Raw genomic sequence first — 27095 nt, 5'->3', positions numbered from 1 at the left:
ATTCTTAAGCCTGCCATGGGACTGAACTTTGTAGGCTGATAGTGCTTCCCTTGAAAGCTGGAGGTTTCCCATTGAGTTCCCACTGAGCTGAATCATAGATCTGGCAAATAGCCACCCCCACTGCCAACAGCTTTAATGCACCTTCTGACTGAGAATCATACCCCTAGCGTATGAAGGGTTTGGGGTTCCCTCCGGAGGGAACTCTCTCTGAGGCTCCCTTATCTCACTTCCTGCATCTTTGGAATTCCATCCAAATGGTGCCCCCACCTCTCCAGTTTACTTTGCATGCATTTTACTGTCTCTTCCAACTTCATAAAGAAGGGCTTGATCCGCCCGAGCAATGATGGCATGGCAGTTCCTCTCCACCTGCTATCGGGTTTGAAGGTTATCGGCCTCCGAGCTTGAGCCACTACAACCTGGATGACTGTAGCAATTCTCTTTTCACCTTTTCTCCTATGTGTTGGGGCAGCTCGCTCTGCATCCTGGTATTGTTCTGACCATCTCCCACCCTCTCACTACATACAGTAAAGTCCACGGGACTCTCCTGTGCGCGCGATTCACTACTCAAATTAGGCCTGGCGGTAAAAACAGGCAAAAGGAGGCGCTGGGGACACTAGCGCGTCCCTAGCGCCTCCTTTTGGACCGGAGCGGCGGCTGTCAGCGGGTTTGACAGCCAGTGCTCAATTTTGCCAGCATCGGTTCTCAAGCCCGCTGACAGCCACAGGCTCGGAAACCAGACACCGGCAAAATTGAGCGTCCAGTTTTCGACCCAACAGCCGCGGGCTGACTTCAATTTTTTTTTTCTTTTGCACTTTCCCGGTGCCCGAAGAAATTAGCGCCTACCTTTGGGTAGGCGCTAATTTCTGAAAGCAAAATGTGCGGCTTGGCTGCACATTTTGTTTTCTGAATCGCGCGGGAATACCTAATAGGGCCATCAACGTGCATTTGCATGTTGCGGGCGCTATTAGGTTCGGGGGTTTGGATGCGTGTTTTCGGCCCCTTACTGAATAAGGGGTAATGCTAGCACGTTGAAAACGCGCGTCCAATAGAAGGTTAACAGTGCGCTCCAACGTTGGAGCGCACTGTACTGTATCAGCCCAATAGTGATCTTGATTGCTGCAGCACAGATATTGCCGCTGTTGCCAGCACTCCTCTTTGGGATGCAGGAAGAAGAGGAGTGCTGGCAACAGCGGCAATGTCTGTGCTGCAATGGTCTATGCAGACCTGACACAGGTCTGCATAGAGTTGGGGAGGCAGCTTTGGTGTTGCTAAGTGGAGGACCAGTAGTGGCGAAAGACCAGCTCAAGATGCCTTGTCCATTCTCCTTTGTGGTCCTTAAGCCAGGAATCTATGAGAATGTTAGCATTTGTTAGCCCATCCGGAGTGTCTGGAATTTCTCTACAGGACAACTCATTCTTCATGTCATGTCATAGGCGTACACAAAATTGTACGCCTATGACAGGGCAGGCAGCCCTTCTCTACTATGTCTGCAGCCAGTTGTGGTACGCACTCGATGGGGGTCAGTGAAAATTACCCTGAATTCATCCAGAAACCTCTCTCAGGTCTGAAGTTTAGGGCTTTTCTGCTCCATTAGCATGGAGGCCCTGCAAAGCAGTTATAACTCAGTTCATTTTCCTAGTTTGTTCTACAAAGTATTCCAAATACATCTGAACATATAAGGTACACTGATGGAGAAATCCATAAAAGCATCGCCATTTCCAATTGGATTATTCTGGAGGTGAGGGGGTGGGGGCAGCATGGCATTGATGTACTCTAGCTGTTTATTGTTCAACGTGCTGCATGCAGGTTTTAATACGTGCCTCCTGTTTTCTTAACTGCTTGTAAACCTGCTTGACCACTTCCATGCTGGTGGCAGATTAGGACACCGAGAGAGTATGCAGGGTGTTATAAGGGAAATTTTCTGGCTGTACTCGTGGGGTTTTCCTCCTCCTCACACGTGAAAAAAAAATAACACAAAATACCTGGCTTAGCCAAGCACTTACTAACCTAAATTCCTTATTTACTGCAGGCAGGGCTACCCCTTTTAATGTGGCAAAGCAAGCAAAACTGAAAAGTTGTATCTATAGTGCCATCTCACATAGTCTGGGGTTTTACACACTGTTTTTTTTTAAACCAGAATCCTTTTAGAAGTCTTGAGAGCCAATCGGACTCTTGGGGAGGGGGGGGGGGAACCAGTTTCATATTTCTGGTTCTGTGCAAGGCTGCCTGAGTCTGCCTTTACCTGCACCCCTCTGTGACTCAGCACACAAAGCACCAACCCCAAACCAAGCAGAGTCCAGTCCAGAGCATCTTTTTTTTGTCCTGACAAAATCATGAGAGGTCTAGAACGGGTAGATGTGAATCGGTTATTTACTCTTTCGGATAATAGACTATGGGACACTCCATGAAGTTAGCATGGGGCACATTTAAAACTAATCGGAGAAAGTTCTTTTTTACTCAACGCACAATTAAACTCTGGAATTTGTTGCCAGAGGATGTGGTTAGTGCAGTTAGTGTAGCTGTGTTTAAAAAAGGATTGGATGAGTTCTTGGAGAAGTCCATTACCTGCTATTAAGTTCACTTAGGGGCGGATTTTCATACTCCGCGAATAGGCCTACTTTTGTTTGCGCTCCAGGCGCAAACAAAAGTACGCTGGATTTTAGTAGATACGCGCGGAGCCGCGAGTATCTGCTAAAAACCTGGATCGGCGCGCGCAAGGCTATCGATTTTGTATAGCCGGCGCGCACCGAGCCGCGCAGCCTACCCCCGTTCCCTCTGAGGCCGCTCCGAAATCGGAGCGGCCTCGGAGGGAACTTCCTTTTGCCTTCCCCTCCCTTCCCCTACCTAACCCACCCACCCGGCCCCGTCTAAGCCCCCACCTTACCTTTGTCGGGGGATTTACGCCTCCCAGAGGGAGGCGTAAATCCCCGCGTGCCAGCGGGCCTCTTGCGCGCTGGGCCGCGACCTGGGGGCGGGTACGGAGGGCGCGGCCACGCCCCCAGACCGCCCCGGGCCGTAGCCACGCCCCCGTACCCGCCCCCAAAACGCTGCCGACACGCCCCGAAAACGCCGCGACGACCGGGTCCGCCCCCCGACACGCCCCCGACGCCCCCCTCGGAGAACCCCGGGACTTACGCGAGTCCCGGGGCTGTGCGCGCGCCGGTAGGCCTATGTAAAATAGGCTTACCGGCGCGCAGGGCCCTGCTCGCCTAAATCCGCCCGGATTTGGGCGGATTTAGGCGAGCAGGGCTCTGAAAATCCGCCCCTTAGAGAATAGCCACTACCATTAGCAATGGTAACATGAAATAGACTTTGTTTTTGGGTACTTGCCAGGTTCTTATGGCCTGGATTGGCCACTGTTGGAAACAGGATGCTGGGTTTGATGGACCCTTGGTCTGACCCAGTATGGCATTTTCTTATGTTCTTATGTTCTTAAAAGAATTCAGTCCAGTTGACTGAAAAAGATGGCCTGGGTGACAGTGTCTTCCACTTCTGTACGGAGCATAACCTATAGTGCGATGCACGTCTAGAAGGAGAAAACGTTTCAGCAAAACTCTCGTCTTATTAAATTTGGGGCTATCTTTTGAGTTTTCTTGTACGTAACTCTTTCATCTGCTGGGGAGCTGCTGCAGGGGATGAGAGGGTGTGGCTTCCTGATGGAGCTGTTGTGGGGTAGCAGGGAAGGGAGGAAAGAAGCTAAGCAGTTCCCCAGCATGCTGTAAGCCAGAGGTGACCAGATAGATCCATCTCATGCGGGACTGGTCTGGGTCTTATGTCCGTGAACTTGTAATTTCTCCAAAAACCAGTAGGTCTGCGGGCCCCTGGAGGTAAAACGCCTATATGTACAATAATTAGATTCCCTATGTGATTCTAAAGGTAATTAGTTCCATAGCAAGGGGCCCACGATAGCTAAACATACCCTGTCTTTTACATTCTAGTCCAGGGGTCGGGAACCTTTTTGGCTGAGAAAGCCATGAACGTCACATATTTTAAAATGTAATTCCATGAGAGCCATACTAACTACAACCCCCTACTCTCCTGACGCCCCCAAGACCTGCCAAATTAATTTACTACAACCCCCCATCCTCCTAACCCCCACCCCCCAAGACCTGCCAAAAGTCCCTGGTGATCCAGCGGGGGTCCAGGGCTCGCAGACAAATCTTTAATAAAAAAGTAAAAATCTAACAAAAACCCCCACCCTCCTGACGCCCCCCAAGACCTGCCAAAAGTTCCTGGTAGTCCAGCGGTGGTCCGGGAGCGATCTCCTGGACTTGGGCTGTCGGCTGCCAGTAGTCAAAATGGCGCCGACGGCCCTTTGCACTTACTATGTCACAGGGGCTGCCGCTGCCATTGGTCGACCCCAGTGACATAGTGAGGGCAAAGGGCCGTCGGCGCCATTTTGACTACTGGCAGCCGACAGCCCAAGTCCAGGAGATTGCTCCTGGACCGCTCCTGGACCCCCGCTGGACCATCAGGGACTTTTGGCAGGTCTTGGGGGGGTCAGGAGGGTGGGGGTTGTAGTAAATTAATTTTGGAGGTCTTGAGGGGCATCAGGAGGGTGGGGATTTTGTTAGATTTTTACTTTTTTATTAAAGATTTGTCTGCAAGCCAGATGCAGCCATCAAAAGAGCCATATCTGGCTCCCGAGCCATAGGTTCCTGACCCCTGTCTGTTTGGTCAGACTTAGCAGTCTTAACAGTTCTTGCTGTGACGATCACAAAGATCGCGCTCCCCAATGAGAGATATTAACCCATTTCTGAGGGCAAATCTTTCCACTCTTCAAAAGGTTTCCAAGCAGAATAGTAGGCAGTCTAGCCCTACGCAGGGCAGTCGGCCTTGACATTTGATAGACATTAAGCAGAGGGGCAATCTCTGGCGCATGGGCCACTTACTTGGACGATGCAGTCCTGCACTGTGCGGCCGGGAGCAGCTGCGTAATTAGCCCAGTCCATTTTTTTTTTATGGCACCCCTCCGAGAGAGGTGCCCCAAACGAAATGCTTTAGGATTCCCACTCTGTTTTAGTCTTAGTAACACGGTCACGTATTTTCCTCCAGTAGAGAGGAATACAAACGCACACCCAGCATATGCGTAACATTGAACCCATGCCCCCCCCCCCCCCCCCCCCCCCCCCCCCCCCCCCCCCAGCTTATTTTTTTTTTTTTTCATTGAAAATGCTTCATAGAAGCCTGCTGGTAACTTTAATATTTCTGTCATGGCCCCTTTTTCCTGAGAGTACATTTTGATGTCCATATTCAAAAGAGTTGCCTAGGTGGCTTCTGCTAAATATCCAAGTAAAATTACCCGAGTAACTTTTCCCGTTCCCTGGGTTACTCAATATGGACCTCTTTATTTCTTGGATTTCTCAGAAGAAAAGACAGATGTCCTGTGTTTTAGCCACACATATACACCCTGTTTTAAGAATCACATTACTTGAGCTCACTGTTCCGTTATTAATGCTGTATGTGCTGCTTGAATGCGACGCTGATGAACACCATAGGAGCACCCTGATTTACTTCATGATGGTGCGAGTGGACAAGCAGAAGCTGCCAGATAGTTCAAACAGCAAATAATGCTACAGGAATGACGCAAACTTCTGAATGATTTGTTATATATATTCTGGAAACTCAAGTCTCTGATTGTTTGTTTTTCTTTTGGAGGCAGGAAGAGAATTTGTCTTTTGAAATTAACTGAATCCAAGTTTGTCTCTCAATCTCCCTTTGTGGATATATCTGGTTCATTTAAGGTTTATTATTCTTTTTGTGCTAAAATGCTTGCCTTCGTACTTTATTCTTTTAATTTTGTAATTGTATGTTTAGACTGTTTCTCTCTTTTTTTTTTGTTTCTTACTATAGTGTTCTTTCCTTAGGTAGGTAGAGTAATTGATATATTTCTCTTGTTTTCTTAAGATCTATGTTATCTGCCTCTCTCCTTTTCAATATTTTGATTTTGTCTTGAAAAGTTTAAAGCACAATAAATAGGTTGAACACAAAAAAATTGAGAAGGTGGATCAATCATTTGAATTGTCAGCTGAATTATATTACACTACGTGAATGTAATCTGCTTTGAAGTGCCGAAAAGTGGAATATAAAAATCTAAACTAAATAAATAACTATTAACACTAGCCAAAAAAGTTTTGTTTGGTTTTTTTTAACAGTTAACCACAATCTACTGACCACCAGGAGAAATGCTGCCTTCTCTAAAGCTTTTTGTCCTCTCTCCTGAAAAGTTCAAAGTATGCCTTTGCCCAACAGGATTGTCTTGTACAGGACTGGAGGGGATTAAGAGCATGTTCTGTTGGTTATTTTTGGGTGGACATCAACAAAATGGTCTGGCAGTGATTCTCAGTCCACAACACTTGTAAGCTGTTTGAAATTATGCTTTTAATAACTTCATCAGAGAGTCATTCCAGGAATAACAACTGATGTTCATGGTCCTCCTCCATGAACCGTGTTTCGTAACCTGCGTCGGGAGTTTACATGAACAGCCTGGTCCCTATGTATTGCTGTTTATCAAGACCTGGTCCCTCCCGACGCGGTTTATGAAACACGGTTCATGTCGGGGGACCTTGGACATCAGTTGTTATTCCTGGAACGACTCTCTGATGAAGTTATTAAAAGCATAATTTCAAACAGCTTACAAGTGTTGTGGACTGTGAATCGCCACTAAACCATCTTGTTGATGCTCATGATATTGATGATTTGGCGTTCCCACCTATACTGTAGTGTGTGATTTTTGGGTGGAACCAGATCCGTTCACTTACTCCAGGGCTTTGTGTGACATTTCAGAGAGAGGGAAGACCTTGGTCCAGAAGAAGCCCACCATGTACCCCGACTGGAAGTCCTCCTTCGACGCTCACATTTATGAAGGACGAGTGATCCAGATTGTTCTGATGAAGGCAGCCGAGGATCCCTTGTCTGAGGTGACAGTGGGGGTATCTGTCCTGGCAGAAAGATGCAAGAAGGGCAATGGCAAAGCAGAATTTTGGGTAAGCATGAAAAGCAAGTGTTCCTTTAAATTGGTGGTGTACAACGTGGGGGGTGGGACATGAGAAATGAAAAAAAAAAAAAAAAGAAAGGTTTTGTGTTTGGGCGGCTGCTGCCTGTGTTGTGCTCGCCGGGTGTGCTGCATCCAGCTCACGGTTTGAACTGCACAGCACCGGCAAGTTCTGATTAAATAGAGAAAGGGGTGGGAACCCGATTGCACAGCTGAGAAAGGGTGTGGCCTGAAAAGTTTTCTCACCACTAATTTAAATGCTTTTGGTCTTGCTCTTTTGTTTTCTCTTCAAACATTAGAAGACTTTGTGCATTCCCAGGTGGGTTGGCACCTTGGGCCTTCGTATCCCAGGAAAGTTCTTTCATTCCTTCATACGCACCCTGGAGTAGGTTCTTGTGGTCCTAATATGCAAGAACCTTTTTGGGTGTGGTGGTGTTCTTTGGGCTGGGCTGAAATCTCAGTGGGGCAGATCACGCGCCATCATCCCCGAGTTTTGATCCATGCGTGGCGTGCGCAGGGCAGAGGAGCTCCACCTGGATCAGAGATCAAGCAAGTGCAAAACAACGTTCCAATTGCTAGTAATTATGTGAGAAATCAACAGCCACCTCACCATGAAAACTTTTGAGTTCTGCAGAAATCCACGCAAAATCAGTGGATTATTGATAATCTGCTTTGAGATTGGGGCAAAATGTGGTCTATTTTCATGCATAGTCCACGGGGAGCAAAAAAATCTCATCTTTGCACTTTTTGTCTCAGGTGTAAGATTTCTCACTTGTGAGAGAGACTCCATGATTTATGCCGGAGGTGACAGGAAATGTTTAGAAAGCCATCCCAGAAACTCCGGGAACCTCAGATTTAGGGGGGGGGTCATTTACTATGGTGCAGTATTTTTCCGCAAGAGGGGAGAAATCTCACAGGGGGGGCGTTCTTGTGAATTGTACCCCCTCCCAGGTAGAATATGCGGCCATTTCCCCCGTGATATTTTCTTATCACGGAAAAAACCAGTGATAGAAAAATGTCGCAGGGAAAGGACAAAAACACTCTGACATCCCCTTCACAGGGAGCTGCCACCTTCTAAAAAGGCGAGCATCAGCCCTAAACCCCTCCCCATTGTGCAACCCCCAGCCCCCCCCCCCCAACTAGAGGCAGCTTATAAAGATAGGAGGCGATGTCTTTTTGTGGATTACAAACTGGTTAAAAGACAGGAAAGAGAGAGTAGGATTAAAAAGCAAACAGAATGTTAGGAATTATTAGGAAGGGAATGGAAAATAAAACGGAGGATGTCATAATGCCTCTGTATCGCTCCATGGTGAGACCGCACCTTGAATACTGTGTGCAGTTCTGGTCACTGCATCTCAAAAAGGATATAACTGCACTGGAAAAAGTACAGAGAAGGGCGACCAAAATGATAAGGGGCATGGAACGGCTGCCCTATGAGGAAAGGCTAAAAAAGTTAGGGCTGGTCAGTTTGGAGAAGAGACGACTGAAGGGGGGATATGATAGAGGTCTACAAAATAATGAAAGGACTTGAACAAATTAATGTAAATCAGGTATTTACTCTCTCAGATAATAGAAGGACCAGGGGGCACTCCATGAAGTTAGCAGGTAGCTCATTTAAAACAAATTGAAGAAAATTCTTTTTCACTCAGTGCATAATTAAGCTCTGGAATTCATTGCCAGAGGATGTGGTTACAGCATTTTGTGTAACAGGGTTTAAAAAAGGTTTGGATAAATTCCTAGAGGTTAAATCCATAAACTGCTATCATGGTAATTTAATAAGCAATAGTAGCTTGTGATTTATCTAATGTTTGGGTACTTGCCAGGTACTTGTAGCCTGGACTGGCCACTGTTGGAATCAGGATACTGGGCTTGATGGGCCCTTGGCCTGACCCAGTATGGCATATCTTATGTTCTTATGTAAAAAAAAAAATAAAAAAATCACAAATTGCAAGTTTAAAATTGTGTGGTGACACCCCACCTCTCTATCTACATTCCTCCTGTTACTGAAAAAATCTCCTCCCCCCCCCCCCCCCACCCCTACCAGCAGACTACCAGAGACTTTTTTTTTTTCATAGAAGGGAGGGTGAGGGGGCCACTAAACTGCCAAGGACGACTACTAATGTTGGGCAGGGAGGGGGTAGGATGCCTTGAGGAGGGGGAAAACCCGGGGAGGGGGTCTTTTCCACTTTGGGGGTCCAATTTAGGACTACTGCAGGTCCTTTAAGAAGCATCCCTAGGACATCAAGACACGTGTTAGTTGATCCTGGGGGCATCGGGACGCTATCGACAGCTCCTGAGTTTTTGTTAAAATAACACCGCTTGCTTTTTTTGAGGTAAGCCATGTTATTTTATTTGCATAGGATTACCTATGCATTCACTGCTTTGGATACATTAGTAAATTTTATGCATGCAAAGCAGCTAATTTCAGTAAGGGGTGGTTTTTGGGTCAAAAATATTGAGTGATATGCCCGCAATATGTGATTACCGCACAAAATATGCTGTTTTTCGTGCATTAATTGCTTATTGCTGCTTAGTAAATGTACCCCATGGTTTGCAAATCTATTTTCTCTTTCTAAAAAAAAAAAAGTCACTTTTTGTGAAAAAATCCACCACAGATCCATGTAAATCTCAGATTTTAGGGCAAAATCTGATAAATGTTTGCCATCAAGTTGAGGAGAATTCGTGGATTTCTGCAGAACTGAACCCAACTGAAATTTGCTAGTATCAATTCCGGATTAAACAAATCTGAATATCCATAGTGAAGATAGCAAGGGATCCAGACAATCTTCTATTGTCTCCTGTATTTTCACGCATATAGTTCCATTGCCATGTTAACATGAGAAGATCCTGACTGCTGGTGCCAAAGGGTCTAGCGATCTGAAGACAGCAATGTGATAAGGCGATAGCTAAAGCCAGAAGCATGCCGGGCTGCATAGAGAGAGGAAAAACCAGTAAGACAAAGGAAGTGATAATCCCCTTGGTGAGGCCTCACCTTTAGGTACTGTGTTCGGTTCTGGAGACCGTATCTCAAAAGGGACAGAGGCAGGATGAGGCGGTTCAGAGAAGGGCAACAGAACTGGTTGGGGTCTCCATCAAATGACTTATGAGGAGAGGTTAAAGGACCTAAATATGTATACCCTCGAGGAGAGGAGGTGCAGGGGGAGATATGATACAGACCTTCAGTTACCTGAAAGGTTTTAATGATGCACAATGGACAAACCTTCTCCATTCGAAAGAAATCCGTAAAACTAGGGGTCACGAATTGAAATTCCAGGGAGGACGTCTCAGAACCAACGTCAGGGAAGTATTTCTTCACGGAGAGGATGGTAGATGCCTGGAATGCCCTTCTGGAGGAGGAGGTGAAGACAAAAACAGTGAAGAATTTCAAAGGGGCATGGGATAAACCCTGTGGATCCCTAAAGGCTAGAGGATGGAAATGAGGAAAAGAGCGCATGAGGTAACTTGCTGGTGTAGCGGTTTCTACCCTTAACCAATAAACCTTTATACTGCTGACACCAGGCAACTGCATTATTGCTCTTTGCTTTAACGGCAGGGGGGAAAAGAGGAATTAGTTTCAGACAGCAACCAACAAAGACATGAATTTTACAGTCTGGGAAAACAAATAAGCATGGAGATGATGCAACTCCACCATTGCTCTCTGCTTCAATGGCAAGAGGTAATGGGGAACTGGACTCAGACAGCAACCAACAAGGACCCTGATTTTGGTTTGGGAAACTAAGTATGGGGGTGACTTGTATGGTGTGGCAGATGCTACTATTATGGGGGAGACTTGTATGGTGCGTCGAATACTAACATAAGCTTGCTGGGCAGACTGGTTGGATCATTTGGTCCTTTTCTGCCATCATTTCTATTTCTATGTTTCTATGTTAAACATGGATCATTTAGACCTATCTGGACTAGCGATACCTGTCTTAGAAGCAGGGAGTTGATGCTCCTACAGCAGACCTGAGAGAAACAGAACCTGCAAGGCTGTATTTTTTTTTTGTTTGAGGATTTTGAATTTACATAACAATCTACCATGCATTCCCATATGAAAGCACCTTGTATAAGAGCTGCTATTTTATTAGAACCGAATTTAAGAAGTACAACTCCTTAGGTGCAGTTTCTCTTTTATGACATGACTGGTGTGCAGCAGCATGAGCAAGGTGTGGCTTTGCTTCCTGGCCTGACATCGGAATGAAAGCAGATGTTAATTTCAGCGGTGGGCCCCCTAGGGAGACGGGGATCAAGCCGAATCTCTTATATCACTAGAACTTCATTTTTTTAGCCAGGTTCTAAGTTCATAGCCATCAAACTTGCCATATTGTAACTATATTTAGTTTGTTTCACTCTAAGCCAAAATCATCAAACTCACCATGTTAATGTGGCTGATGAGTGTTTTCAGAATAGATTGCAAAGTTCTTTCCATTTTAATGATAGTTTGTGGTGGTCCTCGTGTGAATAAAAGGCAGGATCTCACATTTTTGGTGACACCAGGCTGAGTGTGACTCCCTAAGGCTTGATAATCGTTTTAGCAGAGGAAGTTACATAGTATTGACGTGGACACATCTCGGTTAATGAGGAAGTCACTCACTGCTGGGGTCTTGAGATCAGCCGGGATCATGGCAGACCATGCTGACAAACTGCAAAAAATGTCCCCGCAAGACTGACGACCCATGCCGTCATGGCAGTGTAATGTCATGATCTTGAAATATCATTGCACCTATATCAAACAGATTGTTTTGCCTCTGAGAGACCAAGAAAACAATGCTAAACAACAAGGAATCCTGCTGTGAGGATCCAGGGGCAACATCAGAAAATCGCAAGAAGGATGGCGAATGTATGGAATGGCATCCTAATGGAGGTGGTAGAGACGAAATTAGTAATGGAATTCAAGAAAGCCTGGGATAGGCACAGAGGATCCATAATTGCGAAGCAGTAAGAGGAAAGCCAGAGATCAACTGGAGTCTATGGCATGACAGGAATGAAATTGGACAGACTCTATGGACCTAATGGTTCTTATCCACCATCATATTCTATGTTACTGTGTGAAACTCAATAGATGATGCCGGGTCCTTGGACCTATGCCAAGAACCAGGTAGCTGTTCACAAGCACCTTTCAAGTAGTAGTAAGCCAACTTGCAGGTTGTCACTGTGCAATTCACGGAAAAACCCCTGTGAGCTGCTGGCCTTGGTCAAAGGCAATAAAGGCATACACATATTGGGCCAAAGCTATTCATGGCCAGGGGACAAAGAAGGTGGTTTTCAAGGAAACGGCAGCTCATTTTAAAGGAGAATCTCCTAATTAAAGGAGACCATATTCATCGTGCAGCATGCAGTTTTTCTAAAGTTCCAAGGGTGAGTAGCAGTACCCAGCCAGTAGCAAGGATATATTTGCTTTCAAGGTTTTATTTTTGTGATTCTTTATGCTGCTGTCCTGTATTTTTGTCTTTTTCACCAGGACCAATTATGCTTGGAAAAATCATAAAATATGTCTCACACTGGTGACTAATTAGCCCACATAAGGCATGTGATACATTTTTTTACGACATAGCCAATACAGGCCACACAGAGCCACATGTGCTACTGTTTTGGACATTGCTCTTCCCAGGATTCAAGTTTACAGGAAATCAGGCTTAGGTATGGGTGAACAATTCACACTCAAATCCAGTGGGATTCAGGCCAATTTAAGCTTGACAGATAATTTTGTATTTTCCTCTCCTCCGTTGGGTCAATCCATTGGGCTTTTCCTGGTGAATCTGGGGTGATCCAAATGTAACCCTGACTAGGGTGATTTAAGCAATGTGGTAGAACTTTCTGGAGGGCTCCAGCTTTCCAGGTTCTTTAAGGAGTGTGCTTAGAGGGTTCCTGCTTTCTAAATGTTTATCCAGAGGACAGAGAGTTCTGGTACTGCAGAGCTCGTGTAGATTACAGGGTTTGTGGATTCTGCAAAGGTCCTTCCTGTTATAGATGGGGAAATAAGGGGATCTGAGAGTTGTGCTTCAAACTGAGTGATGCAATGGGTGAAATATGTTATTTAAGATGCTTTTCCAGGCATCTGAGGAGAGAATTGGAGTTGGACCCGGGAGTGTAAGGGCTCCTCAGACAGAAGGGATTGTTATTGTTTTGGGAAGTAGTCCAGAAGGAGGACCGTGAAGCCGTCCAGAAGGAGGATCCTGAAGTCAGAGGTCCTTGTCGGGGAAGCTCCAGAAAGAAGTTGACCTGTGCTGCCCAGGAGACCTTGGGACTAAGTGGGATTTTGTGTAATTTCTTCCTCATAGTTATTTGAAGAAGGTTTCTGCTGATCTTGTTTTAGTTTTTTGGACTGTTCAACTGGCAATTTCTCCTGTGAAGAATTGCTTCATCTTTGAACTTTCACTAAATTTTCTCATTTGGAGCCAAGACCTGGTATGGACCTTGAACTTCTTCATGGTATAGTAAGCCTTCCCTTGGGCTCCCCCAGAGACGGACCTGGGCCCTGCTAGCGATCCCTGGAGGACCTTGAACGTTCCTGGAGCTGCAGCAATACAACTCGCCACCCTTACAGCCTCCGAAAGTGACCCAGAGGAAGAGGGGGGTTACACAAAGAAATCCAAAACAGCCAAAGTGGATCTACATGATATCTAAAGCAGATCTTTAAACAATCTGGTGTCTCTGCCATTCAAAGAAATCCACAGAGGGTTTTATCAATTGCACTTCAGATTTCGCAGGGATCTGGACTTTGCTACATGTAGAATGTATTTATTTTATTTCAGTTTTTAGCTTGGCATATCCTTTATGCAAGGTCATTTCAGTTCTGTTCTTGCATAGGGTGATGAGTTGCAGAGCTGAAGATCAATGTGAAGGTCCACCAGCCCCGAAAAGGGAGTTTTGCCATTCTTCCACTGAAGGCCTGTAGAGGGTCCATAGTTTGGGCTGCTTGCCCACATTCAGATTCTGCTTTGTCCTTAATTTTCTGTTTATGGAGAGGTGTACATAGGCCTGTTGATGTACCAAACACAAATATCTTCAAGGAATGCTAGTGTGAGATTTCTGTCTGGAATGAGGTGCTTGCCAGAGACATTTGCATGGTTCCATTCTGTTCAGCAGCATTCTTCTGGGTCTGGATGAGTTTCTAGAAGACTGGCAAGGCATGGCCAGAATGGGCACCAGCACTTGAGTCACCATTTCAGGGAGGGACTGAGCCATCTCATTTTTTTATGCCCCCAGATCTCCCTCTTAGGAATTTTCAAGTATCAACTTGTCTCAGTTCTGTGCTGCATTAAAAACCTTTTCTTCTGACAACAGATGTTTTGATGTTATAATACTCTCAAGTCTCAACCAACCACGTTAGCCTAAAAAATTACACAATTGGACCATTGGTAAATCTATAACTGATATGTTGAAGGTGCCAATAAATCCAGCATTCTTGTATTTTATTATCAACGAACCTATGTTAGCTCTAAATGACCTTCATAATAGGCTTCATCGTATAGTTTTCAAGAATAACTTTAAAACTCAGCCTTATATTTAATCATTGGTCACTGAATGTTCATTTTTTTAAAGATTTTTTTTAGATTAAGCCACTTCCCCTTTCTTGTGAAATAGACTGTACTGTGTACATATATTTTATGCGCTATGCGCAAAATTATCACTTCATGCAAACATGGACAAATTCTTCACGAAATCACTTATCTTAAAACTGTTCTGTAGTCAGGCATGCCTTGATGATAGAAGCCTTCTACTACGAAGAGACATGGGACTGTGTTTTGGATTAATGATCCTTTTTCAAGGGCTTAAATCATATTGCAGTAGTCACTGTTCCAATATGGCGTGATACCGGAAATGGAATGCCATCACGCCTTATTGGAACAGTGACTATTTCAATATGATTTAAGCCCTTGAAAAAGGATCGTTAATCTGAAACACGGTCCCATGTCTCTTCGTAGTAGAAGGCTTCTATCATCAAGGCATGCATGACTACAGAACAGTTTTAAGATAAGTGATTTCGTGACGTGAAGAATTTGTCCATGTTTGCATGAAGTGATAATTTTGCGCATAGCGCATAAAATATGTCGACAGTACAGTCTATTTCACAAGAAAGGGGCAGTGGCTTAATCTAAAAAAATCTTTTTTAAAAAAAATGAACATTCAGTGACCAATGATTAAATATAAGGCTGAGTTTTAAAGTTATTCTTGAAAACTATACGATGAAGCCTATTATGAAGGTCATTTAGAGCTAACATAGGTTTGTTGATAATAAAATACAAGAACACTGAACTTATTGGTACCTTCAACATATCATTTGATGTTATAAGCATTATAAAGCATGCCTAATGTCATCACACGAGACCAGTGACAAGCCATCTTAAACGATATCTGATGACATCAGAGTGTACTTGCTGGCTGGAAAAAAAAAATCAGATTGTCGATCTTTCCAGACAGATTAACAGCCTTAGGGTAAAACTATGTAAGCAAACCAGGAATATTTTTGAATATCCAGTTGTCATGATTATATGGCGCCCACAGATCCCTGTGAAATGATAGCCTCATGCTGTGTCATCTAAATTGCATCATTCAGCTCCACTGCAAAGGAAGTGAGCCTTAGAAAGCAATGCTTGCATTATACTGGGGATAATTGCATGTCCGGAAATCCCATGTCCACCTCCCCTTATTTCTCCTTTCTTTCCCCAGCTTGACCTGCAGCCTCAAGGGAAAGTGTTAATGTCTGTGCAGTTCTTCCTGGAAGACACAGGTAAGAGAACTTTCCTGGAAATACTGTGCCGATACTGATGTCTGAGGCTCCCCAAAACCCTCAAGATTCCCTGCCCTGTGCTCATTTCTCTTCCCTTTCTGAGGTGATATTAATCACTTTTAAAGGTTTGGGAGACTTGCCCTGCCGCTATGATGCTAAATCCGTTGGAGCACCGAAGTTCTGACCCCCTCACGATCCCATGCGAGCATCACTCTGCAGGCATGTAAAGCGTGCATTCGGCACGGGTGGCTGTAAGAGCAGGTCTTCAGCAGTGCCCCGAGCAGTGTCACATTGAAACATGTAAAGCAGGAACTGCTCGAGAGAGAACCGGCGCAGTTTCTAAAAATAGAGGTGGTTGACGGATGTACATCTTTATGTTAACATTAAAAAAAAAAAAAAAAAAAGGGGGTTGAAAAGCAGCAGTAACGTGGCATCAAAGGAAATAGAGCAATCAAAGAGGAAGGCGAGGAATAAATATTTGAATGATCCCTTTAACATATTATCAGTAATATCACTGCACTATAACGGATCTGCACAAATGGAAAATCTAACAACAACAATCTAGCAGGTTTGGGCAGTGCACGAAGTACTGCTGCTAGAATAAGATGTCTGAGATAGCATCATTTGTAGCTGATGGTGCGAAGGCAGTGCTGACAACTTCTCGAGCCTCTCTGAGTATTCAGTTTGGGGCGTGGGGGGGGGGGGGGGCTGTCTGCAGATCAAATCTACGGTAGCTTTAACTCAGAAAATCAGCCCTGTAGGAAAGAGCAATTCTGTCATAAAGGCTCTTGGGAGTGTTTCTGTATAGAACTGCATAGGACAAGGTGCAAAACCTGCATGCACACAATGTGGCTAAAATGTCGCCAGATAATGTAGGGGTTTTCTCGGGGGCATTTCTTGGGGGAGTTTGGTTAGCTGGATATTCAGAGTTAGCCAGATAACATATGCAGCTAACTCTGGTTGTGCTGTAGAGCTGTCCTAAAGTGAGTCGGATAAACATATCCGGCTATCTTTAGCATATCCGCCTCTATTCATTAGTGTGGCTGCACCACTGAATATTCCTCCAAGGTCAGCCAGATAAGTTCATCCAGCTGATTTTTCAATTCGGCCAGTGACTGAATATGGACTTCTATCTTTTTTGTTGGTTGTTGTTTTTGGTGCACTCTATATTTTTGTGTTCCTTTTTTTTTTTTTTTTTTTTTGGAGTTTATCTATTGCTTTTTTATTTTCTATCCCTCCAGCTGCTTCCCTCATCTGCTTTACCTTCCCAGTGGGGCGGGAGGCTCATCCAAACTGCAGCTGCTCCTCAGTGTGGCAGGGCTTGGCAGCAGGCACCAGGTGCCAAATGTTCAGCACCCTGGCATTCAGGATAATTTTTTTTTTCACCTCTGACCACAGCAATGGAAACTGCAGTAGTCGGGGATGGTTTACCAATAAGCCGAGAAGGCAAGTGCCTGTGGTCAGCTTCCCGGCTCTGTCGCTTGTTTTACATCAGCTGCGGCACCTCACCGTCTTGTGGGGGAAGCAGGCAGCTGGCTGTCCACGTGCTTAACAGCATCTGGGGATATAAATCAGCCACTGGGTGTAGTAGTAGTTGTCTAAGGCTAATATCAGGGGCATTGTGTTGTCACCCTCCCTGGCACCTAGTCTGTGATATTGTTACAGCCATTCTATATTGTAACAAGCCTAATATTTATTCTACTAGTCAATACTGTAAAGATTGGTAGCTTGACTATTAAGAGTTGTCCACTTCGCTCTAATGTTGCTCGGTGGTATTTTCATATGACCTTGAATGGAGTGTAACCTCTCTAGAATTAAAGTGGTGTAAAGTAACTATTGCTTTAAGTGTAGGTAAGAACCTGTCTGCACGGAGAGTCGGAGCAGGCACCGAGACTTTAGTGATGTGGGGGTTTTCCTCTGCAGCGGGAGTTACCTTTTTGGAAAAAAGAGCAATCTAGATCCGCTGTGTCCGGCAGCTTTTGTCTGTCAGAATAATAAAAAAAAAAAAAAATGAGGCTTTCAGGAAAAAAAAAGAGACTCCAGGAGTGCTGTGGATTGACAGCAGAAGGAAAGAACAAACACTGAAGCAGAAAAGCAGACCTCGGTCACCGGTTGATTCTGCAGCGAGAGAGAGAGAGAGTGTCGGCCCGGTGGGTTAGGCTGGATGGAACTGCTGAAGGTGTGAAAATATAAGTGCAGATGGGAAGCGATGGGAGACCCGACGGCACTTCCCTGGATCTGTCACGGACCCCCTGCAAGATCTCGAGCAGGGCAGCATGTTTATCAGGTCGTTTTTCTTTTCCTCCATTGGTTTTTTTTTTTTTGGGTGGGGGGGGCGCAGCGAGAGGTTTATAATTAAGAGCGATGGTGCCGCCCAGGAATAGAAGCTTCAGGTTTAATAGGCTGCAGATTCCAGATGATGTTAACACCGAGCTTGACCTTGTTTATTCCAATGTGCTTCATGACTTCATCCACTGCCAAACCATCCCCAAACAGAGCCAGGGGATGGTTTATTCTCTGCCGAGGGCTGGTCCTGTGCACTGGCTGCCTCGCAAGCTGGCAGAAGCTTCTCCTCGGCAGCGTTCAGGGACTGGAAACGGCATGGAGCATGCAGCATCTTCCAAGAAAAGGGGTTAGTGACCTGCAGCTACTTAGATGTGTGTTTAGTGTGTGTGCGTATCGTAATTTTCATTGTTCTTTCACTACCCTGGTGGGGAAGGGGGGAGAGCTCTGGAAGTTCCTGTGTGCAGAAGAAGGTTGTAAAGGTGGGAGATGGCTGGGATGAGATGGTTCACATTTGGAATGGAGTTTGAAACATTGGACGCCTGGTTTCTAAAAGAGTTGGCTCGGATTCACTGCCTAGTTTTGAGGTTTGTTTTTTTTTTTTTTGCAGGTCTGCAGCAGGATGGCCAGTGCAGGGCAAGCTGCTGAGTGCTAAGCCAGCCCTGGACACAGAGTCCCTGCCTAAAGAGAGGTCTTGGGCCCCACCTGCTGGGAAAGAGACAACTTGGGGGGGGAGGGGAGGGGGCGGAAAGATTAATCACAGAGCTAGCAAGGAAATTAAATTCTCAGAGGAAAGATGCTATTACAAAATGGTAGCCTTGGAACTACACCTGATTGTTTGCAGAGAAATAAAGGATTTTTCCATCAAGCTGGTTGATGGACATTCTAGAAGGGGATAAGCAGAGCCATTGGATTGTATGGGAACCTTTTTTTTTTTTTTTTTTTTTAAGTATTTGTTATAAAAGAAAAGCGTCCAGGTGTGAGTGACTGTGGCAGTGCAGAGATAGCCCCGAGTCGCAGGCAGATGGGGGAGAGAAGCCTTAGGGGAAGGGCTGTGCTGTTTGGTGGAGGCTGCTGGAGGAAGGGGAGAATCGGAGGCCGAGTTAAGTTTCCTCCTGCTTTCCAAAAGTGATGATGGAGAGAGTCCCGATGAATGACCTTCCTAAATGCAGACAATTCGAACAAAGAGGCTGAGATGCAAGATTCTGAAGTAGCTGGCATCCTCATCCTACCCTTCCTAAACATAAAATACAGAATAGCCTCTGTCTGTCTGTCTTTTTCTTTTTTTCTTTTTAATCCACTGTCCATCCCATTTTCTACTTCATTGCCTTAGTGTCATTTTGTTTGTTTCAGAGCCACTCTGCCATGCTCTTTGTGTCCTTGTCACAAGTCCGTGGTGACAAGGTGTGCTGCAGAATTCCTAGTAATATTGGTCGTTCCACATGACAGTGCACAGCGTATCACTGAATCATCAGGCTGGAGTTCGCTTCTCACTTAATAACATTTTGATGCATTTTATAATGCCTCATTGGGGTCAAAGCCTGTTCTGCTGAAGGCTTAACAAGACAGCCAGTCTTGCTAGTGATTTGCTCTTAATGGACTTGGATGATTATTTTTTATTTTATTTTTTATTTTTTTAGATTTAGTTACTCGCCTTTCCAAACTTGTGCTCTAGGTGAGTTTGTCGGGATCAGTTGATAGGTCCCTGTTCCACACTGCACAAATCTGTGCCCGAGGCGGTGGAGGGTTAAGTGACTTTCCCAAGGTCACAAAGAGCAGCATCAGTGGGAGACGTGGAACTTGGGACCCCGGCTTCCCTGCTTCTCAACTTGGAGGCTTTACCACTAGACCGCTCTTAGTGGTGATGCAGTGTACTTCTTAAAGGCTGAGTAGGAAGTGGCTGAAGATATCCAGTGCATCCATCCATTGATTTATACAAGTGATCGGGGCTCATGGTTTCTACCCATTTCATTTCATTGAGAGAGAGAGGAATTATATTGCATTTTCCTTGGAATCTATAACGGCTGGGGGGATTCTCCTCCTTGCTTGCAGAGGATCTGTCACCGTCTGAGCAGCGATCAGTACACTTCCGTGTCCTGCTCAGAGGAGATTTCCATCCATCTGGGAAAATCTTAAAAACCAAGAATAGGAATAGGACCAGGCTTCTGGCTATTGCTACCCCGTTCTCTGATAGAGCTGCAGCAGCACTACAGATGTGGCAATCGCTTCTTGGCTGTACCATTTCTTCATGTAACCTTATTCCTAGGCTGTCTTGGGGGGGGGTTGCCCTAATATGTTCACACTTTCTTGTGCGATTGCAGACTTTTTATGCAACCTTTTTTTTTCCAAAAGGCATAAAACATGTCAGGAGATTCATCTGGTGAACTCATTTTCCATTTCTGTTGCCAGAGGTGCAGAGCTGACCCATTGGGGACTCAAGGGGTGAGGGAGAGAGGAAGGATCAAAGGATCGCCAGGAGAAAAAAAAAAAGGGTAGGGGAGCCACCCTTGGGCTCTTTGGGTTTTTTAGCAGTTGCTCAATCAGCTTTACCTAGTGGCAACTGCTTGTTGCAATATCTCCGACCCCTCTCATTGTTCAGTTTTTCCCTCACTTCCCTGCAGCTAATGATCTCCTCCTTTGGGTCCACTTTTTAACTGTTTCTGCTGTAGTCCTCATTTGCCTTGGGGTTAAGGGTGTGTTTTTTTTGGGGGTTGTTTTTTTTTATTATGTATTGAGAATTATTTGTAACGGCCTTTGATGTTTCTGGAATTGCAGGATATTAACTCCCTGTGACAGGGCAATGGCTCTCTGCTGTTCCGATGCGAGTCTGCCCAGCCATCCCCCGCTTAATGCAGATTCATTTATGGGAGTGGCTAAACAAGAAATCTGGAAATCAAAATTGAAACCAAAAGAGAGAGCCTAAGGATTTTGCTTAACTGCCATCTGCATTGCTAAGAAAGATAGTTAGGTTACTGCTTTAAAAGAGCAAGTTACAGACCATTCCTTTCTGGGAGGAGTGATGGGAAAGCAGAGGTGAGGCCACCAAGATGCCCATTATTTAACAATTTGAGTCCCTTCTGTTATGTGGCAATGCTACTTCAGCTTTGTTCACAGGGCTAGTGCTACTTTTTTTGTGCAAATGACTACCCACCCAATGGAGTCTAATGGTGCCTGTCCATGCTTCTTTCTTCCCCTAACAATAACTGAAGTCTGAACACAATTTATTGGTGCACTGTGAGGTTAGAGCAAAACTAACAGATTTCTGTTGGGTGATTCTGGAACACCTAATCTCCATAGTTCCCTGTAGTGAGTGAGTAGTTCATTTCCCAGGGTGGGGTGGGGATCAGTGGGAAAAGGGAAGGGATTTGTTCTCTGGTGGACGCTTGAGAATAGATTACTACAATATGTTTTGGGAAAATATACCTAAAAGCACATTTTGTTACCATGAAATATTTCAAACCCAAGGGCATGGCAAGCAAGTATGTCCTGCATACAAGAGAATAAAACATGAACCAGAAAAATTAGCCAACAAAATCCAACTGTTAATATGTAAATTCTGTGTGAGAGATATATCCAGGTCAGAGACTTTGAACTGGGTCCCAGGACATTTTACACTGAAGGTAAGGGTTAGGGTTATCCCAGTTAATAAAATATTTCTCTGTCAGCAAGCAAGGCCTAATTAACCATGACATGTGGGTGATGTCATCTCATAGCACTAATGGTCAAATCTTTCTAGCTCAGTAGAAGGTTTTTTGTTTTGTTTTTATTTTTTAACCTCTGAGCATGTGTGGGAGTTCCCGTCCATGCTGTCTCATGAGCCCCTTGGTCTTTTCCACACTGACGTGCTCTCTGTCTCTGTCTCTGTCTCTCTCTCTTTCTCATTTTTTTGAGTTCCTTATTTCAACTAACTCATTTCAGAGTTGCCTTGCTGCTCTGGCAGCTCCTCAACAGCATTTTTCAGTGCTACTACAAAACAAAAAAAAAAAAGAATAACTATGTCCAGCTCCACTTCCAGTGGTTTCAAAGATTGTGATGGAAAGATGTCCATCACCAATGATCATAATATTTGTTACAGATGCCTCTGTCCTGACCTTGATTCAACCAACTTCTATGACTGCAGTCAAATGTCACTGAGATTCCAGAACAGGGCCTGGAAGATGGAGGAGCACTGTAGGAAAGTCAGAAGTCTGAGTTATTCCTACTCCTGGAGTGGGGCCTTCTCGGGCTCCTTCAGTGCCAATCATTCAGGAGTTTTTTGGGTAGAACGCTCTCAACTGCAGCAGCAAATCCAATTCCACTGTAGTACAGAGGTCAAGTAAGGCGCAGAAACATAGAGTATGAGAGCCCATTAAGCTCCTCAGTGCACCAGAGCATTTCCCTTTCCTTGCAGGATCCATCAGAGCAGAAGAAAAAGAAGTGCGGCGACTCAGTGCAGAGGAAGATGAGTGTCATCTCCTCCAATCAATGTATGAATTGTTCAACACCACAGCAAGATCTTGGTCTGGCTGAGAGCTAGCAGCATAAATGAGGTTGTTCATGAAAAATTGGCTGATATTCCATGTTTGGACAATCTCTTTGGGGAGAAAAAGCATTGCCCATATCAAAACGCAGCATGCAATCATTCTATCTTTATCAGCAGGGGTGGAACATCCTCCTTCATCTAGATTTCCTTACTTCTCTTATAAACATCCCTAATTCTAGAGCTGCCCCTTCCGTCAATTTCAGTGATATTGCAACCCCACCTCTACTTCCACAGCAGCAGCTTCCAGCTCGTGGTCATCAGTGTGAGAGATTTGAGCCCAAAGCACCACAAGAGGCCCAGCCTAAGACTGGTCTGAGTTTTTGATGACTCTCGATCTTTCGAACTCAACTCCTCCAGTAGGAGGACAAATTCACCTGCTCCTCAAAGAGTGGCAGAAGATCACCAAGCACCGTGGAGTCCTCAAAATTGTGGAGTCTCGGTAACGTTTGCACATTTCCCCGCTTTAAATCAAGGTTTAGCCTTCAATGCAGATCTGTCTCACTCAACCCAGCTCCATCTTGAGGTGGAGACATTTCTCATCTAGAACCTGTCCTCCCAAAAACCATAGCAAGGAGTTCTACTCCCATTACTCTTACCCCTAATCCTGACTTTTTGGGGATGAGACCTATCCTGGATTTACAAAGTCTGAACAAGAATTTATGGGAGAAGTTCAAAATGAACTGCCTTGATTCGTTAAGGAATATTTGAAAATTCTAGAACAGAATATTCCGCTAATTTCTAGAATTTATGTGCCACAGTCAAAAAAGGGAAACAATTAATGGTCAAATTTCTGTTCCTAAATTTAACAGACATTTTGGAAATATCTAAATAAGTCATCTTTATCTGCTACCTTGCTGGTCTCTTTAGCACTGGAGTTATTATTACGACTTTCCTTAAAGCTAGAAATGTTTCCTTTTTTAATTGTAACATTAGAATGCTTCCTGATGTATTCAGTAGCACACAAAAGAGACATAGTTTTTATTGATGCATCCTGTAGTTTTGCAGTTAGGGGCTTTGTTCTTTTTAAAATACCCTTGCCAAATGTATTGCTAAAATTCAATCAAATAAGTATACATTTTTTTATCCTCCCCAGTTTACTGCATTTCCAGAAGCAAAGAAGGATTTGAGATCCCTGTTGGCTGAGTCATCTACCATAGAACTAGCATAATGTAGCACCTAACTATATACAGTATTGTGTATATATCGTATTTGCCAGCGTGTAGGACGCACATTTTTCCCCTGAAAATAGTTGAAAAATAAGGAGTGCGTCCTATGCACCGGTAATCAAAATTTACAGCGTCCGGTGGGGGGGGGGGGGGGGGAGTAACGCGGTGGCGTCAGGGAGCGAGGGCGCACTGCCCGATTGGCCGGTGCACCCTCGCTCCCCGATGCCACCATGTCACTCCCCTCCCCCCCCCCCCCTCACTGGATGCGGTAAATTTTGATTCCCCGTGCCCTTGCTCCCCGATTGGCCGGTGCTGGGCACGGCGGTGACATTGGGGAGCGAGGGCGCACCGCCTGATTGGCTGGTGCTGGGCAATTGAACAGTGCGCACTCCCCCCCCCGCAAAATGAAAATCCAACTTCTGAAAGTCTCCGTCTGTTGTTTCAGGAACATCATACGGTATTTAAAATTAGATGTAGTCAAGCCTTGCCCTTCTGATTCTCTCTCTTCTTGGTCTTTGTATTTGTAGTCCACATGCTGACTGTCAAATTTCTTATAATCTTCATAATTGTGATCTGTATTCCTGCAGCCCATATACTGGCTTCTGACTTTCATACAATCTTCATAATCTTGATCTACATTCCTGCCATTAATATATTGATTTTCAGTTTCCCTACGGCTTTGATAATCTCGATCTAAAATCCAGAGACCATAATCCTGACTCATGATAGTCCTATAATTCTCCTGGTCTTTTTCCAAATCGCTGTTTTTCCTAGAGATCTCTTCTTTTTCCTAGTCCCTAGAACACTGGTCTGAGCATTGATCTACTGCTTTCTTACAATTCTCAATCTCTGTATCAGTCTCTACAGTCCATATATTGACTCCTGACTTTTTTGTAATCCTCATAGTCTTGATCACAGTCTTTTTCTGCCTTTGTGTAAATTTCATTGTTGTTATCCCAAAGACCCCTGACTTTTCTACAATCCACTCGAAAATGATCAGAATCCCTAAGGTTTATGTATTGATCGTTGGTCTCACTATCCCAGGTGTCTTGAGTCAAATTTCTCTGATCAACATATCAATGTCCAGTATTTCTACAACTCTGTCTATCAATATTTTTTCCATCTAAATATTGAGCACTAGCCTTGCTATAATCCTCAGTTCAGTAAATCATTATGGAAATTCAAAAAATATAGAAAATTATTTTTTTCCCTAAAAATGTGTATAAAAAAGGGAGTGCGTCTTATTACACCACTGCGTCCTATACGCCGGCAAATACGGTATGTCTTGGTTTGAAACCTTTTTTCGTGGGTTGTTTTTTTTTTTTCTTTCTTGGATTACTTCAAGAAGCATTGGTTATTGGAGTCCGACATTTGGGTCTTGATTTAAAGTGTTATGTTTGTATTTTTCTTCATATTTGTTTTTTCCTGATTTCTTTATAAACATATCTCTATTATATTGTATTTCACGTTTGCTTGATATTGTATACAGCGCAAATTTATAAAAATTAAAAAAAAAAAGAACTGCCTCCCCTTCATCCTGCGAGAGACTAGATATGCTTACATACACATTCATCAGTCTCACTGGAAATAGGTTTAGTGGTGGAGTCCTGTCACTACCAATAAAAAGTACTGCCCTTTGGTGGCTCAGTGTCCCCCAAGTGTCTTCATGAAATGCCTAGTGGTAGCAGCAGCACACCTTCGCGCTAGGGAATTTGTGTCTTTCCTTACCTGGACAATTGGTTGTGATGGGACCTTCCCAAGCAGGGGTATTTGTATCCCTGCAGAAGACAATCCAGCTCGTTCCATCATTAGGATTTATAATCGACTTCAAGTTGAACCTTGTTCCCACCCAGAGAATCAAGTTCATCGGGGCGTGAATAAACACGTCGGAGGAAAAAGCATTCCTGCCATCAGAGGTTCTAAACTAGTGCTGTCTTGAGCACTAGTTTAGAACCTCGCACAGCGGAATCAAGTCCTGGACTGAGCAATCCTAGTGTCCTCTAGCACATGGCGGCAGCAGTGTATGTGATCCACTTGATGTGTCTCAACATGAGTGTTCTTCAATGGGGCTTCCGCACTGGTGGATCATCTCATTAGGGTTTTCTGTTCCCACAAGTGGTCCCTGGACTAGAGTGTGGCAGACAAGACTATTCATCCTCTGGGGTCATCCATCATTTGATCTGTTTGCATCAGAGGACAACAGGAAAATTATCAAATTTTGCTCCATTCTGCAGAGCCAGTTCAGAAACCACTCTGGATGTTTTTCTGCTCAAGTGGATGCAAATCTGCTGTAAGTCTTTCCTCCATTTCAATTGGTAGCAAGAACAGTGCAGAAGGTACTCAGAGGCCAAACACATCTTGTCCTCATCACTCCAGCTTGGCTCAGACAAATGTGATTCTTGTACCTCATCAGATTGTCAGTCCATCCACTGATACCTCTGGGATCTGATCCGCTCTACTGACTAAGGAGTGAGGGAGTCTATGTCAGTTTTTCCCAACCCTCTCCTGGAGGCACACCTAGCCAGTTGGGTTTTCAGGATATCCATAGTGAATATGGATATCCTGAGATAGATTTGCATACTCAGTCTCCAATGTTGGTAAATCTATCTCATATATATTCATTGTGGCAATCCTGAAAACCCGACTGGCTAGGTGTGCCTCCAGGAGAGGGTTGGGAAACAATGGTCTATGTCATTTGAATCTCCTCTCCTTCAACTTGACAGCACAAATATTGAGTTCTCACTGATCTCATTGTTGTTACTATCTAAGGAGTTCAAGAACATTGTGATTTCAGCGAGGAAACCATCTACCATACAAGCATACACACAAATAGAAACATTTTTCCTTTTGGTATCAGACTCCATAAATCCATTTGCCTGTGCTCCAAAAGATCTGCTTCAGTATTTGTTTTCCCTTTCCTCTTCAGACATCGTTGATCAAAGTGCATCTCTGTGCCTTCAAGTGGATGGAAAGCCTATCTCCATCCATCCTCTGGTATCAAAGTTCATAAAGGGTTTGTGGCATACGAGTCCTCCAGTTGCAAAGCCACCAGTGCCATGGGATCTCAATGTTATCCTGGTAAAGCCTCTCTACAAGTTGTTGGAGTCTGCTTCTCTAAAGTTTCTTACCTGGAAGGTGGTTTTTCTAGTTGCCATAGCTTCGGCTAGAAGAGTCAGTGAGCTACAAGCATTGGTTCATTACACTCCATATCTACAGTTTTTCCACAAAAGAGTGGTGCTCCATACTCTCCCCAAATTTCTACTGAAAATGTTTTCGGTATTTCATTTGAATCAAGTCATTGTTTGGCCCACGTTCTTTCCAAAATTTCATGTACATAAAGGGGAGAAGGCCCTCCATTCATTGAACTGTAAGAGGGCTTTTGGCATATTGTCTGAA

At 44.5% G+C, this 27095-nt stretch overlaps 1 protein-coding gene across 4 annotated transcripts in view; it reads left to right on the top strand.

Moving 5' to 3' along the window:
• PRKCD (protein kinase C delta) overlaps nucleotides 1-27095 on the top strand; it is a 211444-nt gene that overhangs the window by 143067 nt on the left and 41282 nt on the right. For all 4 annotated transcript variants that reach the window (XM_029599410.1, XM_029599409.1, XM_029599412.1 and 1 more), the window contains exons 4-5: nucleotides 6787-6986; nucleotides 15668-15728. In XM_029599410.1, the coding sequence (XP_029455270.1) occupies nucleotides 6787-6986; nucleotides 15668-15728 (261 nt within the window). The remainder of the gene's footprint in view (nucleotides 1-6786; nucleotides 6987-15667; nucleotides 15729-27095) is intronic.

Source organism: Rhinatrema bivittatum, chromosome 4 (genome assembly GCF_901001135.1).
Source record: "Rhinatrema bivittatum chromosome 4, aRhiBiv1.1, whole genome shotgun sequence".
Classification (NCBI taxonomy): domain Eukaryota; kingdom Metazoa; phylum Chordata; class Amphibia; order Gymnophiona; family Rhinatrematidae; genus Rhinatrema; species Rhinatrema bivittatum.
The sequence above is the reverse complement of the archived record's forward strand: the minus strand, read 5'-3'. Positions and strand labels throughout refer to the sequence as shown.